Below are 15,660 nucleotides of genomic sequence, written 5' to 3' on the forward strand. Positions count from 1 at the left end.
TCCCAACCCCAACCCCAACCCCAACCCAACCCCAACCCCAACCCCAACCCCAACCCCAACCCCAACCCCTTCTCGGATAATGCAATGTGGTATAAGTGCTATAAATTCTATATAATATGTTATCAATGTGCGAAGTATAGAATGAAATAAAGAGGTGTGAAAATATAAAATGGAATATAATCACATACCGCTTGGCTCACTCGAGAAATTCAGTTAAGCCAATGGAAGTTTGCAAATAATCTAGTAGCTTTGCTCCACCGAATTCGTAGGAAGCATTAAAGAGTTGTGCGAGCTTATGGCTCATGGAGGCAACCTGAGATTGCAGCTAAACGTTTTGCCTCGATAACTCTTCGACTTTCTCTGTCTATTAATCGTTTTAATTATTGGATTGCTGAAAATCTGCTATCTTCTCAACATCGTCCATGTTGCCGACGAGCCGTAAATCTAAACTTTTCCTGACGTTGCCTCCAGTACTCCTCACCTCCTCTAATTATTTTAAAGCATTTTCATAGAGCTATTTGTAATTGGCAATATTCTCCTTAAGATTGTCGGATTTATCGGTTGCCTTGTTTTATTTATGGGTTTTCTTTTCAAGCTGCTTTTCCAGATCCTCAGCTGACTGTTTGGCCTCTTTTCGTTCCTTCTGATAGGATTGCTCTTTTTGTTTTAATTACTTCTCCAGTTTTTATATGGTATTGAGCATCGCATATTTCTAGCCTTCAAAGCATTCGAGTTTTGTCTTGAGATCTGGGATCTTTTTGCCGCTTTACTTAGCCTTTTCTTTGATAGTGATCGCCAATCTTTCGAATTTACTGGCGATTTCATCCATTTTTTCCATTTCCAAGGACAACTTGTCATCTTTAAAGTCGATTCGTGACATGCTTAAATCTCGAGAGGAAATGAGGACGCTGCGAAATATTATGATGATTTTACCTAGCTTGTTCTCCCTAAACTTCTTCTCCCAATCTTTCATATGTGAAGGACGCTTCTATAAAAGCTGCAGAATCAGGGCACTGGGCCATCGGAATGGAGACTGTGGTAGTTTCTGTAAATAAGAGGGGCAGTACGATAAGGATTTTAGTTGAGGTTGTCAGATATATTATACTTGGCGTACCCCCCGCTCTTGACTTTTCCTTGATAGACGATAACAGCAACAATTTAGGTCTAGAGTAAGATGATGGATACATTTTTGGATTCGTAAAGCCCTGTTTCTGGGTTGAATGGCATTTCAAACTCAAGAGTTAATGGCTCATTAAAAATGGAGTAGGCCTTGATTATGTTTGACGGCCTGAGTTTCTGCTTTTTTCTGGTCTAGATGATGATAGATAGATACGCCTCTTCCACATAATCTTGGTCTCGAAGTCGATGTTCTTGTTGATTTTAAGTTTGTGGATTTCACATGTGACTCGGTATAGTATTTTTTTCAGGTTATCCATTCTATTTCGATTATTGTATTGCGATTCAATTGATCATACATAACGCACGTTTCTAAGTGCATAGAATTTATAGCAAATATGATATAATTGCATGATTAAAGAACATGACCACTAGGTGAAGCTCATTCTCATCGGCGCTTCGGGAGTAGGCAAGACTTCGATTCTGACTCAGTTCGCATAGAAAAAGTTCTCATAGAACTTTCAAACCACCATTGGAGTAGACTTTAGATTCAAAACTATCAAGATTGATAGTAAAAATGTCAAGTTTCAAATTTGGGATACTGCAGGCCAATAGAGATTCAGGACCATCACTTCCACCTACTACAAAGGAGCTGACGCAATCATAATGGTCTATGATTCTACCGACCCAACCTCATGAGAGGATATCTCTCAATTTTGGATCCCTGAAGCTTTCAACTATTGCGACCCTAACATCGATGTCTTGCTGCTTGGAAATAAGTCAGACTGTCCATCCAAGATCGTCTAAAGCGTAAATCATTCTTATATTTAGAAATTAGCGGCAGTTCTCCAAAAATATAGCAATTTCAGGCATGAAAAAGTGAGTGCGAAGTAGAATAGCAAAGTATTTGAGAGCATCAGAGACTTAGGGCAAAGTGTCATCATCAAAAAAGAAAGGAAGAAGAGCGATTTCGGGTCGACAGCAACAACGAGATCAGCATCCGAAATATCGACAACAAGATCAGCATCTGGCATATCAAGCCAACAAACAGGCAAAAACAGTCAATAGAAAATCGGCCTAGGCGCGAAAAAAGGGTATAACTTGAAATATAATAAAAAGTGTTGCTGACCCAATTAATTTTTTACACTTCTGAGCACAATCAACAATTTTGATATAGCATTTTATGTATAATTTTAAATTATTCCCTTCGCTCAGTCAGCGCAGTGAAGAGACTGTAGTGCAATGATCAGGCCATATTAATTTTAAGAGTGGAAGTGCCATATCGATTTAACGAGGGCATCATCGATCAATATAATTATCGATATGGATAATCAGCTCAGATAAAAAATAACGCAGCTGTCGAGCAAATGCGAAGTGCTACAGAAAAACGTACATTCTTTATTAGCGCAGGGCAAATACACAGAGTGCATAGACATCATGGAGGAGATCGTGAGCATCAAGAAAAACATTTATGGCATTGAACATGCGGAGTTTGATAAATCATCTGAAAAGCTTTGCGAGTATTTGAATCTGGCAGCCATGGTCGAACTGCAAAAGGAAAAGTTTGATCAGACTATCGACCATCTGCGAAAGGCAGAGCTTGTGGCCAGAAATTCACTCGCTCTTAAATCTACAACTTACAATAATATGGCATGCTTTTATCGAAGAACTGGAAAAGTTCGCACTGCCCTCTCCTACCTCATTCAGGCACTCTAATTATAGCTTAAAATATAGCAACCGAAGACGCTGGCCGACACGCACCTCAACCTCTGCGCAGTCTTGAGCCAGTTAGATCGCCATGAAGACGCACTACAGCATTCGATGCTCTCTATTATACTACTACAGGATGAGTTTTTGACGAACCTGCTGAGCAAGTATCGGGCTGGAGACGAAGGAGCTAATGAAGACGATATCAATGACGAAAGGCTTGCAGTGCTCGCTATTGCATACCATAATCTAGGAGTGGAATTCGAGCACTTAAAAAGAGTATCACCAATTTTAATTTAGTTTGAAGAAGCCTTAAAAATATATCGGAAAGCTTTAAAATTCTCAAAAGACAACTTATCCAACAACGAGCAGTTAGTAGCAAACCTCACCAAAGTTGTCAATAGTGCGACCCAGCAGATCGAGGAACAAAAAAGATCAATCGCTGACCTGAAAGGAGGGAGGTTAGAAAAAGATCTATCGGAAGCCAAAAGAGATATTTATAAAGATCTTTCGAAGACAGTAGAAAGGTATCGGCACTTGCCAAAGATTCGGGTTCAAAGCAAAGACCAAAGGAATTCACTCCTCGCGTCTTATGAGCCGGCCACTCAAACCATTGATCAGGGTTTTAGAAACAGTGGGAATTTTAATGTAACCCATCCATTATTTTAGTCTGGAAAGACCAGTAAATCCAACGAAAAAGTATGGGCGTCAAGCAAAGTAGGTAATCAAACTCGTTTCAATATTGGCTACATGAACACCCCAGAAAGCCGAGGGCAGATGGACTCAGAGCTTAGGGTCAGGGAGGGAATGGGCACAAAAACGCATAGGCCACAATAAGGCGAATGATCATTAATCCCATGCATCTGTATTTTTAAATATAATTGAATAGATTAGATGCAAATTCAATCAGAAATGGATTGGTTTATCATAAGAAGCCATGCATGCTTACTTAAATGCTTCCGACAGAGTTGGGTGAGCGTGGCATGTCCTGCCCAGATCTTCGGAGCTCGCCCCATATTCTATGCCAATAACTGCTTAGGCAATCATTTATCCGGCTCCTGGGCCAATAATATGAGCTCCCAAAAGCTTGCCTGTCTTTTTGTCACTTAAAATCTTGACCATGCCATCAGTATGGGTTATTGCTTTGGCCCGGGAATTTGCTAAAAATGGGAAGACTCCTTTCGAATATTCGATTCCTAGATAAAATACATAAGTACCTTGACTTTTCAGTTCTTCTTCGGTCAGCCCAACAGCAGCTACTTCTGGGTATGTATAAATGACTGATGGAATGGCACCATAGTTAATGTGTGAGGGTTTTCCGGCTAAGTGTTCGGCCACAAAAATGCCCTATTCTTCGCCCTTGTGAGCAAGCATGGGACCTCTGACGACGTCTCCTATACCATAAATATTGTCAACATTTGTCTTCAAATGATCGTCAACAATGACTCTTCCTTTGTCATCAATCTTGACTCCTGCTTTCTCTGCGTGCAAGTTTGCTGTGAAGGGCCTCCTCCCGGTAGAGACTAGAATGTGATCGGCTGTCAGGACTTGCTTTTCCCTCCTTTAACTGGCTCAATGGTGACTTCTCCATGGGTGCCGTGGTTCTTGCCGGAAACAACCTTGTGAGAAGTGAGGATCTTGATTCCCTGCTTTTCTAGAATCTTCCTGAAATTCCTGGCGACTTCCTTATCCAATGAGGGGCAAATCTCATCCAAGAATTCAATAACTGTGACTTTAGTTCCATACCTCTGATAAACTGAACCCAGTTCCAACCCGATCACACCTCCTCCAATTACTATCATTTCCTTTGGGATTTTTTCCAGGGAAAGGCCTCCCGTCGAGCTAATGATAATCTTTTCGTCGAATGCTAGGCCAGGGAATGGAGATGGTTCGCTCCCTGTTGCAATAACGATCTTTTTTGCATTAATGGTTTCCTTGGTGCCATCGAGTCCGTTCACCTGTCTAAATAGATTATTTTTAACATAGTAGTTGCATCAATGAACTGCCCTTAGCCTTTCATATAGGCGACCTTATTCTTTTTGAATAACCCTTCGATTCCTTTAGTGAGAGAGGTCACGATTCCAGTTTTACTTGTTTGGATTTGACCCCAATTAAGATTAATTTGGTTGATTTAAATCCCCATGGCCTTGAAATCGTGGCTGGCTTCGTGATACTTATGAGACATGTTTAAAAGAGCCTTGGAAGGGATGCAGCCTACATTCAAGCAGGTTCCTCCGAGCGCACCTCGTTTTTCAATGCAAACAGTGTTGAGTCCGAGCTGTGCAGCCTTGATGGCAGCAGCATATCCTTGATTATGCGATATGTACCTCCGGGTCCTCCTCCAATGATGGCAACATCATAGGCCTTGGTAGAAAACCGATTAAATGGCGTGAAAAATCTAATCATTTCTCTAAAATAATGACTGATATATCTTCGCCTTATTTGATAAATATCAATGCAATAGACTGCTCAATTAAATTATGTCACCCAATTTAGGTCCCATTGCAGACCCAACCTGCTAGTAAATCAATATGAGGGAACTATCGCAATGGTTGCCAGGAGGGCATCGAATAAGATCGATGCTAAAAGTTAGGCATCACCTAGTGCATATGGCCACAATTATCAATAATTAACTGTTCAAATAAAGAAGTAAGATAGCTGATTTGAGAAAGATGAAGTTAACTAATTAATATGATGCACTAACTAATATGATTCACTAATTAATAAGAATTAAAATATATTGATTTAATTAATGCAATTTATTTAAATATTATTGTCCATGCATTTTCCATGTGTTATAACAAGCTTTATTTGCCTTTTCTTCTCCATGTGGATGCTTGTGAGTGAAAGTGGCCACTCCCTAAAGAATATGAAATTAATACAGAGTATTAATTGTAAATTGAGCAATATAAATCAGGCAAGCAGTGGCAGTATCACCAAGTTTTTATACTAAATATAAGCCTTCACATCTTTCATTTCTCCTTCGTTGAGGCTATTCGGAGGTATTTTTCGGTTAGAAACCATTTCATGAAAGCTGTGAAGACTTTATCTCCAGGTTCCGTTGAGTTTGCACACAAAGAGAGTGCTTTTGGACCAGTAAAATCTCTTTTGTGGTTGTTGATGTAGGACTTGAAAGTGTCAAGAGGAATGCTAAACCTTTGGCAGATCTGCGTCAATTCCTGAGCGTAGGTACCTTTTTGGATCACTTTAATCGTCTTCTGGCAGAGGTTGAAACACACATTTTTATATAGGGAGCTCCTGTATGCATTCTTCTGCAATTTGGGTTTGCTGATGATCGAGCTTGCCTCAATTGAAGTTTAGTATCTAGGAGGATAGTCGTGGAGTTCTTCGAAATGTTGCGACTCCTCCATCGCGAAGCCTGCTTTTGAAGGCCCATTGAAAGATTCCTTTAGCATGTCGGAAATATCGAGGAAACAAGCCTCCTCGCCAGCATTGAGTGAGCTCTAAGGCTCGAAAAATATTTCATGAGAGAAAAATTGATTGTTCATTGCTTCATCATTTTCAATACATTTTTTTAGGGTTCAAATTGATTACTTCAGAATCAACACTTAAATAAAAAAACACAACTATTGATTTCTGGCCCTATTCTTTTATATTTTCAACTCTAGTTATACAACTGCCTGGGCAATACTGCCTCACAATACGAAGCCACAATAAATGTGAGTCATATGATAAATAAGTGACAATAATGAAAATCCTCATCTCATTAAAAGCTTCTGACGAACCACCTCGCATACTCAGACTAATTCGTGAATTCTTATCCAATCTACCAATATTGTGCATCGTACTTGGCAACTCGATACAGCATCTTCCCCAGATCTTATTTCTGTCGAAGTGTGTTCCATATTTTGGCATTTGCGACAATATATACATTTATTTCAGGCTTAAAGTTTCTTATTATGATTTATTCCCACCACTAGCTCATCATTTTCACATCATCTTCAATGAGCCCGTACATCAAGTAAAATTATTCGACACTTCTGAATCTATGGATGTTATCGAAATAATCTCGCAATAAGGATTTATAAATAAAGGGATTCTTTTCTTGGAACTATTTGCGAAAGGGAAGCAGTTAGCCTAAAGGGTTGAGCTTCAAGAATTGTTGATATATGCCAACGATCTTTTTCGGGCATTCGAAGTTTATTGCTTCGAGTAAAAATGGTCTGAACATTTACTCAATGCGAATTCCTAAATCAGAATGGGTTTCGGAACTGAGTCTATATGACTTATCATTAACTAATTGCTAGAAGACTCGCAAAAAGGCCTCCAAAAAGGATTACTCTCCGAAAGCAAGTCTGATTTGTTCAGGAGAGCCCATAAAGCGGGGCAGCAGGTATTCGAGATGACTCAGAATTAGCTCAGCAATCACAGTGAAGACTTCTGTCGACTCGACAGGCTCCAGAATTCCAGTTATATCTGTTAGATATCTCATGAAATGCATAAGATCATTGCTTTTCTAGAGCATCCCTAGAATATTGGCCACAATCTGATATACAAAGCCGAGCTGTTTTTATGAGATCCATATCATTGATATGACACTATAAAAAGCGATGCGTAGTTTCGCATACTCATGATGAACAAGCATTGTGCTATCTATGCCTCTGGAAATCTGTTCCACCATCAGGAAATACTTGTCGAAGGATTTATGTTTCATTTTGCAGAGACCTTTGAAGAGGGTTTTGAAGAGCTCGAGGCCATTCTCTATTAAAATAAAATTGGGGATATAGAATAAATTGGCAGTGTAGTTTATTATCTCAGTGAGAAAGCTCTCGAAGCTCATCGTTAACTCCTTTTCCATGAATTTCCATAAGCATGTTTGAGATATCCCATCCTTTACCTTCGATAGAATTTCCGACATGAGGGCTGTGAGGAAGTTGAGAGAGGCAATTGTGCAAATCGAAATCGCAATATGAAAGAACTTAAGGACCATCTATGCTTACTCCTGAGAAGTATGGTGCTGGGGTAACAGAAGAGCAGAAAGATGCAACCAAAATGTTAAGGATGATTTTTTTAATCCTGAGAAATTTACTTACATTATGTAGTGTAGATTTGAACATAAATGCAACTAAAATATGCAAGGCACTTTTTGTAAAATTTATGTAAAGCATTACACTTCTAAACTGTTGCTTTCTCCAAACTATTTCAGTATTTTATCATTTTACTCGTCATTTGACATTCTTTCAAAAAGCATATGCAATATTTACTGAGCTGTCGTTTATACATGGCTCTTCAAGTCAGTTTCCTTGGAATTATGGAGGAGCATTGCCTTCAAGACATCAAAGATGAGTCTTATTTAATTATTCTGACCGTCTTCGATCCTTGGACGCACTGAAGCCATTGCGCGTTTAAAAACCAGAACAAAGTGTCATAGAAGGCCCTTTTTTCAGATCCATAGTCAGTGCTGGTAAACATTCCTATAATTTTGGTCATTATTTTGGTTAGACACATGAAGTAATATTGATTGAAAAACATCTCTTCTATTAAAATGCTACTGAATATTTCGATACTGACTCTTCGGAAGTTCAGCTTATCTTCCTCCCCTTAGAATATGTAGTCATTTGTCGTAATGCATCGGCCAATTATTCGGATGAGAAGATTCATCTCTTCACTGACCTCATTCAGCGATACTGCCTCTTTCGTTAAGCTGATTAAATACCCTGAGAGATCGGATAGCACTGAACTACAAAGAAAACTGCGAAAGTATGCTGGAAAGTATATCTATGCAAGGAGCCCAGAGATATTGTCATGAACCTAGTCTTCCAAGTCAGTTTCATGGGCCCTCAACGTGTATGGGTACATCACAACTTTTTCGAGGAGGTTAACAATGTGATGCAGTGTTTCCCAGAGGAATCTCCGACTCTGGCTTCGATTAAAAGTTTCGAACACTATTCTAATACGTTCGGTTGCGAAACTTAAGATGAATGCGAGATGTTTGCCACGAAACTAGTAGATGTGCCTTCGAAACTAATAGTAACTGGAATAGTAGGACACATTGATTTTATATTCCAGCAAAGATGTCAGTATACGCACAGAAGCATCGTTGTTCTCATGAAGCAAGCTGGCTTACGAGCACTAGCTCAATTCAGCTGGCTTATAGTTACTGACGAAATTGCAAGGATTCGATGAGGGATTGAATGTGGGGCAGACTTATTGCAAAGCCAACTATGTTTCATTATTCCCAAAGGGGATTTCGCTGAGACTTTTTATACAGATGCCAATAGCATCTAATAAGCTTCGGTAGACATACTATGCTAACTTGAGTTTGGAGCCTCTAAGGAGTGACCAAAATGTGCTGATGAACTGAATTAGGATATTCTTGCTTGCTTCCATGGGGTTGCTTTTAACTGAAGAACCCTTACTTTATTTAGATAAGAATTAGTTGGTTGAATTCTTTTTTATGACAATGGAGGAGACCACAAATATAAGCTCTTGCGAGTTGTCAAACTACCGGGCGATAGCCGAAAATTCCTAAGAATTGGAGACTGAAGCAGATAGCTTATTATAGGCTATGATGCTATTCGTTGCAAGTATTTACTTGGCGACATTCGCATACACCTCCATTTATCAAATTTCTGTCGAGGGGGATAATTATAATGCTCTAAATGATACGCCAAACTTACAATAATAAATGTACAATGTAAAAAGCATTTTCATTCCGTATTTGTTGCAAAAATACCAAAAACAATAAGCAAGGAAATCTGTCAAATCTAGCATAAAGGCAATCATTAAAATCGTGTCAGAAATAAAATAAGTGAATGCTCCAAAGCTTGGCAGAAAATTTAACAAAAGAAATAGAGTGCAAACGATATGATTTCAGATCATAATAAAAGCGGCCATACTGTCAAACAGAAGCCGTCATGATCATCTATAATAATCTATAATAATCTATATATATATATTTGAATCAAGCCCAAAATATTGGAATAATTGGAATAATTGCAGGAACCATGAGAAATATTAAAGCTCCCATCAATACAGTCCTTTGTCATATTAGAGAAGGAGAGTAAATAGTAGAATATATTTGATAATGGCATTACTTATGGATCATGATTATTACATTGAGTTTACTTCCTTCAAATCGAAAAATGCGAGCAGAAGATTTTAAACTGCCACAAATATACCTTTATCTTCATGTTTCTGAAGCTCTTCCAAGACTTAATTGCCTGAGCATTCGAATATTTATGAGACTATCGGGTTTTATTTATTATGCTCATTTTTAAAGCACTCCCCAAATGCTAGAATCGGGTAAAGGTCATCAATGATGGCTTTGACGGCTTTGATATCGGGACTTTGAAGGTGGCTGAATAAGTGCGGAATAATCTTATGCGACCTGTAAAAATCTAAGATTTGGAGAGGGTTGCCATCGATGGTCAGGTTAGCGAACAAGTGAACAATCTACGTCTTTACTTCAGCCAAGTCTTCTTCAAACATCCGCAGTAATGTTTACATAAGCTCCGTATCTTTAATGAGTATTTCTGTGTATTTCATGGGCCCTGCCGCAATGTTCGACAACACCCAACAGACTTAAGCTCGAACGATGTGTTTGGGGTAGGCTAACTTTTCATTCAGTACTGCGAGCATTTCAGGCTGATTCATCAGGGAATCAGACTGCTCTTAAGAACCCATGACCAGCCTGCCAATAATCCTGAGCACAGGTATCAAAATGGGAAGATGGGATTCTTTCAGGAGAGGAATAACTCTGCTCGGAAATTGGGAATCGACGAGCATTTGGAGTCGTTCAGGCTCTATCTTTATGCTGTATGATATTGCCCAGCAGCAATCTGAAAGGATTGACAGATCTCTGATTCGGTCCTGAGCAACAATAATCGCCAGGGCATAAATCCCATCCTTTATTATCTAAAATTCTGGAATGATTTTTCCCCTGCACAAATTTGATATCGACCATGCTCCATGCTCGATGATGTATGAGGAGTTCGCGCGATTTATGCTATAAAGCAAATGATTCAGGCCGTTCATTTCGAGAATCATTTGTCGATGTTCGCTGCTTCCACAGGCGATATTTCCAATGCCCCATATCGCTTGCTCAGTAATCCCAAAGTAGTTAGATTGCAAAAGGGAAATGAAAATAGGGATTATTCCATTCTGCACCAGAATTTAGCAGTGTTAGCTTGTGCCAGTTGCTACGTTTGACAGAGTCCAAGTTGCCTCCAACTGAATTTGAGGATACTCTGATTGTTTCACGAATTATAACAGCAAGGGAATGAGCCCAATTTAGCAAATTTCATCAATAGGGGGTGAATTTTCATATGACATAACTTTTCTCACACCAATGATCCCGTAATGTTTCTTCACAATGTCCTCGTCCTGCATCGCTCTTTTGAGCTCGGGCAGCATGTTCAGCGAGTACTTTATATTCCGGAACTCTTTGATTTATGATGAGAATCTGTGATCAACTATCTCTGAATCCATCGACTCTTCGAAATGCGTGCAGTTGGGTAGGGATTAATGATTCTGCTATTTGTTTTCACTACAAAGCCCCCTTCTTTTCGTAAATTTCGACTACCTTTCGGTTTTTCTGATGTTGACACTAAACTCCTCTCTCTTTAATTTAAAGTTATCGATTTCTGCATAATTGGAAGCTTCCCATTTGGCTATTATCGCTAAGTTGACTAATTTTGGCTCGAAAGGCAAGTCAAAATTTTGATTCATATTCGTTCTGTATATATAAATAATCTCTTATTTTGAATTATAATGGAGTAGTATATATTTTGGAGCATCTCCAAATACTAATGCCAATTTTACCAAATCGATAAATATCATCACCATTTTTTTGTGTGTCCTCTGATCGGTGCACATCTACACCCTCTCCCGCAGCTCCCACATACGGCGCTGCTATTTTGGGGATAAAAAGTTTCAGGTTGATTTACGTTTCGATAGGTTAAATTGCCATTGAATACGTTTTTGACTTCGCTCGTTTCAAATTTATGGGTTGATCCATTTCGTTGAAAGTTAATCTGTGGCTTGTATGGTAGGGGCTGGAAATCGTAGTTCGGCGTTGGCTTCGGAATAATTGTGCTGCATTACAAAAGAATTACTTGTTGAGGTTCGAGTGTTTTTGAGGAGGAATTTCAACATTGGGGCGAGTAGTGTTATTGGCGCTTATAAAATTGGTATTTCTTGTATTATAGGTCGAGATTAAAGGAGGTGGTAGAGAGGAAGGAGGTGGTAGGTATGAAGGTGAGATTACAAGAGGCGAAATTGAATAGGCCTCACTTCGGTATGGAGCAGTCGTATTGGCATGGGGAACTATTTACGGGCGGTATGGTATTGTTGGCAAAGGCATTAAAGGCTTATCAAAGTTCGAAATAGAATGATTTGCATGAAAGCCAGTTGTTCCATTAAATTTATAGAATTAAGTTTCTTATCTATTCTCATTATTTTTGACGTTAGTACTATTTGCACTGGCTATCTAGTTAAATTTTTTGTAGCTTTGATTATACTGTGAATTTTAGGCTTTGGCTTTGTTTATTTAAATTTGAGCAATGAGCCCATCCATTTTTAATTACAGATCTTTGATGGTTTGATCGTTCTTGTGATTATACAGCTGTGTGATGGGACGAATATCCTCCTATTTGTTTGTGTCTCGATGATGCTATTACTTGTGAGATCTTTCCTTTTTTCGTAGCTCCTCCAAAACCAAATCGACTTTTTTTTAAATTCCCTTGATTTCCGCTTAAATATTTTGGTCGTAGTTGCGTATGTTATTTTGCTTTCCGATAATCATCTACTTTTCAAAGTCCCTTAACTTTTCCATTTCTCTTTATTTTTCATATTGCTTTTTCTGCCATTATAACTCTTGTTTATATTACATTTATCTTTTTATTTGCAGTTATTTTTCATACTATCTGATCTTTTGCAGCTCCATTTATTTATTGTGCACAATTTATCTTTCATGTTATATGATCCTCTGGAGTTACGTTTATTTTCTGAGTTAAGCTTGTTTTCTGGCTTATGCTTATCTTCTGAGTTACTCTTTAAGCTCTGATTATCTTCTAAGTTACTCTTTGAGTTACGCTTATCTTCTGAGCTCCTCTCTGATCTATGCTTATCTTCTGAGTTATTATTTGCGTTACGCTTATCTTCTGAGTTACTCTTATTTCCTGTGCTATGCTTTATTTCTGTATTGCAGTTATACTTCTTTCTTGTACTAGACCTATCTAATGTATTGCAATTATACTTCCCGCTTGTATTATGCTTCCTTCTTCTGTAGTTACTTTTTATACTCAATTTACTCTGCTCGATTTTGTAATTAATGCTAAATGAGCTGCTGATTGTTTAATTTGATTTGGCCTATTTACTTCCGTATTTCTGCGACTTCGTTCATGAATGTTTGAATTAGCTGCTCATTATGAAACTCAGAAGGCTTTGCACGACTGGAAGTGGGGTGATGCTGGTAATTGTGGTTGGGGTTGGCGGCTTAATGCTAAGTATCAGTGTGGATACTCTACGTTTTTAAATCTTTGATGAGTGCCTCAAGCCTCGAGATTTTACGATATACTTCGACATTTGCTTCATCGTCCTACTCTCCAGTTTGCTTATGAGCTTTAAGTTTCTAAACAATTTCACGTAACACGTTTGCTCGAGAAAATTAGGCCTCTGAATCTACAAAACGTAATTACTTATTCTTCGTCAAGCTCCGCGACCCATCGTATTTGGACTCAGCCCCAAAATGATGATCTCTGATTTGATATTTATTACGATTGCTGGTGCTGCGGTGTTGGCGACGAGTTTCAGCCCGCCTCTCCACATTATCTAAGGTTATGCCGCGTTCCTGGCGATACTGGATGGATTATTTAATGAGAAAATGGTTGTCGTCGTAGTAGTTCCTTTTGAGTTAATCCCAGGACTCGATGAAGTGCCTAGTGAGAATGCAACAGAGACTTTTTTCGAATAAGGAGGCGGCCTACAGTTTTTCTTGATAGGAAATGCTGCTGTGGGCCTAATTTTGTTCTGATATTGCCCGATTGTGTTGATTCTGATTCATATTATTCCTGTTACTAAAATTATTCACTTATAAATTGTTCATAAAGTCAATCCAGGTACTCCCGAATCAGTTCGGTCCATTATCAAATACGAATCTGAATACGGCCTATTACTCACAGATTTTTATATGTTCATGCCAATTATCTGCTACTTTAATCAAATAAAACATGGACTACAAACATAAATCAATCACCCATTGCTTCTAAAAAAGTCTCAGCATCCAGCACAGCATCTTCTGCCTACTTCAGCTATTCAGTATTAGCAATTTACTCATCATTATGTTTTTAATTCTAAATTATTTAGCAATTACAAGAAAGTGAGCCAAAGTTTCGAAGGCCTAAACCAGCTTTTATTTGACGTTTGAGCGCACTGCTGAGCATTCCTCAATAAATTGGTTCTACATTTGGTTAAAATCGTACATTTTTTCTGATTAATACTTGATTCCCTTAGTCTTGGGCGTCTTCTTGTGAGAGAGCCTGAATCTTGAGCTGAATCTGATGCATTTAAGTTTCGTAGGAGATATACTATTTTTTGAGCCTCTTAACAGAGGCTGTTTGATTTTAAGTTGTTTCAAAAGTGCAGCACTCATTTCTGAATATTAGATAAACTATTCCAGTTTGTTCTAATTTATAGATTGGTAGTTATGTTTTTAATCAAAACTAATTCTTATATGCCAAACATAAATAATGGATTAAAATTGGATAACCACTTTTTGAATTGTTCAAGTGCTTTTTCTATGGTTTTCTGTCGATAGGAGCCTTGTGCTTTGTTTAGTTTCGTTGTTCTTCCTCTTCAGTGCGAATATGGCATCAATTAATATCGAAATGAGCACTTTATAATTATTGATAGCTGCATGAGAGTATTTACGCCTAAAGGATAATCCCTAGCATCTACTATTCCTCGCAACTCCTTCCGAAAAGTAGAGTAAACAACTGCGGATACTCTCAAAAACAGATACAGTTTGTCCATGAGTGAACATTACGCTTTTCTACAACACAAGACCACGCCTCAGAGAACTAATGCAACTTAGATCTTGAGGAACAAGTTATTTGGACTGCAAGAAGAATAGTCTGTGAATTTGGATAGAATAAATTGCGTTAATCATAGCTATTTGAATCAATCGTCAAATATTTACATTCGACCCAAGAAATAAAGCATGCATAAGCTGAGGATTTAAGATAGAATGGTTGCAGCAAGCACTATCCCCAAAACCGACACATAAAGGCCAGCAGTCAATAAATATGAGCATATTTGCAATTCTAGTAATGTCTGTAGACAATCAGAATTCGAAAGCCCAGGAGGATATTCCACAAAGAGAAATCATTTTTCAGAAGTAAAAGCGAGAAGCAACAAATATTTGACGGTGGTCTCGAGGATGCCAACCTGCAAAAAGAAGCACCACCTTGCCTACTCAGTTGTATGAAGCATTTAAATGTTATTTTGCTATTTATTTCTTTCCATGATAATTTAGGTCAAACGTGTTTCTATATCAAATTAAGATCCTAATCAGTTATCAAATTCTGCTTATTTGAAATTTATGAACCATTTTACTCTATTTTCGATGGAGATAGTTGAATAGCGTGCGAACTATATAAGGATTAATTTTGACAATATTTGGTATAATTCGACGATTCGATAAACGTGTTAATTCGATAAACGTGTTAATTCGATAAGCGTGCAGATTTATAAATACTGTAGTCTTGATATTATTGCAACTACGGATTTTATTTGCAAGCAATGCTAATTCTGAGATGAACAAGGGTCAACCATGAGATGACTTATTCTTCCTGAGGTGATAAATCTTAGTGCTGG

At 38.2% G+C, this 15,660-nt stretch overlaps 1 protein-coding gene across 1 annotated transcript; it reads right to left on the reverse strand.

The window, feature by feature from the left end:
- Window positions 1-4,040: 4,040 nt before the first annotated feature.
- Window positions 4,041-11,199, reverse strand: LOC148298212 (dihydrolipoyl dehydrogenase-like; the record flags this gene model as incomplete). The annotated part of the gene is made up of 5 exons (XM_088277040.1): window positions 11,133-11,199; window positions 7,125-7,260; window positions 4,959-5,162; window positions 4,367-4,785; window positions 4,041-4,145 (listed from the first exon to the last, which is right to left on the reverse strand). Coding segments are annotated over exons 1-5 (931 nt in total), but the record flags the coding sequence as incomplete, so codon positions are not given.
- Between the last annotated feature and the right edge of the window lie 4,461 nt (window positions 11,200-15,660).

This window comes from Brachycentrus maculatus, unplaced genomic scaffold, assembly GCF_059751285.1.
Source record: "Brachycentrus maculatus isolate JH-2025_06_01 unplaced genomic scaffold, ASM5975128v1 h1tg002363l, whole genome shotgun sequence".
Lineage (NCBI taxonomy): Eukaryota > Metazoa > Arthropoda > Insecta > Trichoptera > Brachycentridae > Brachycentrus > Brachycentrus maculatus.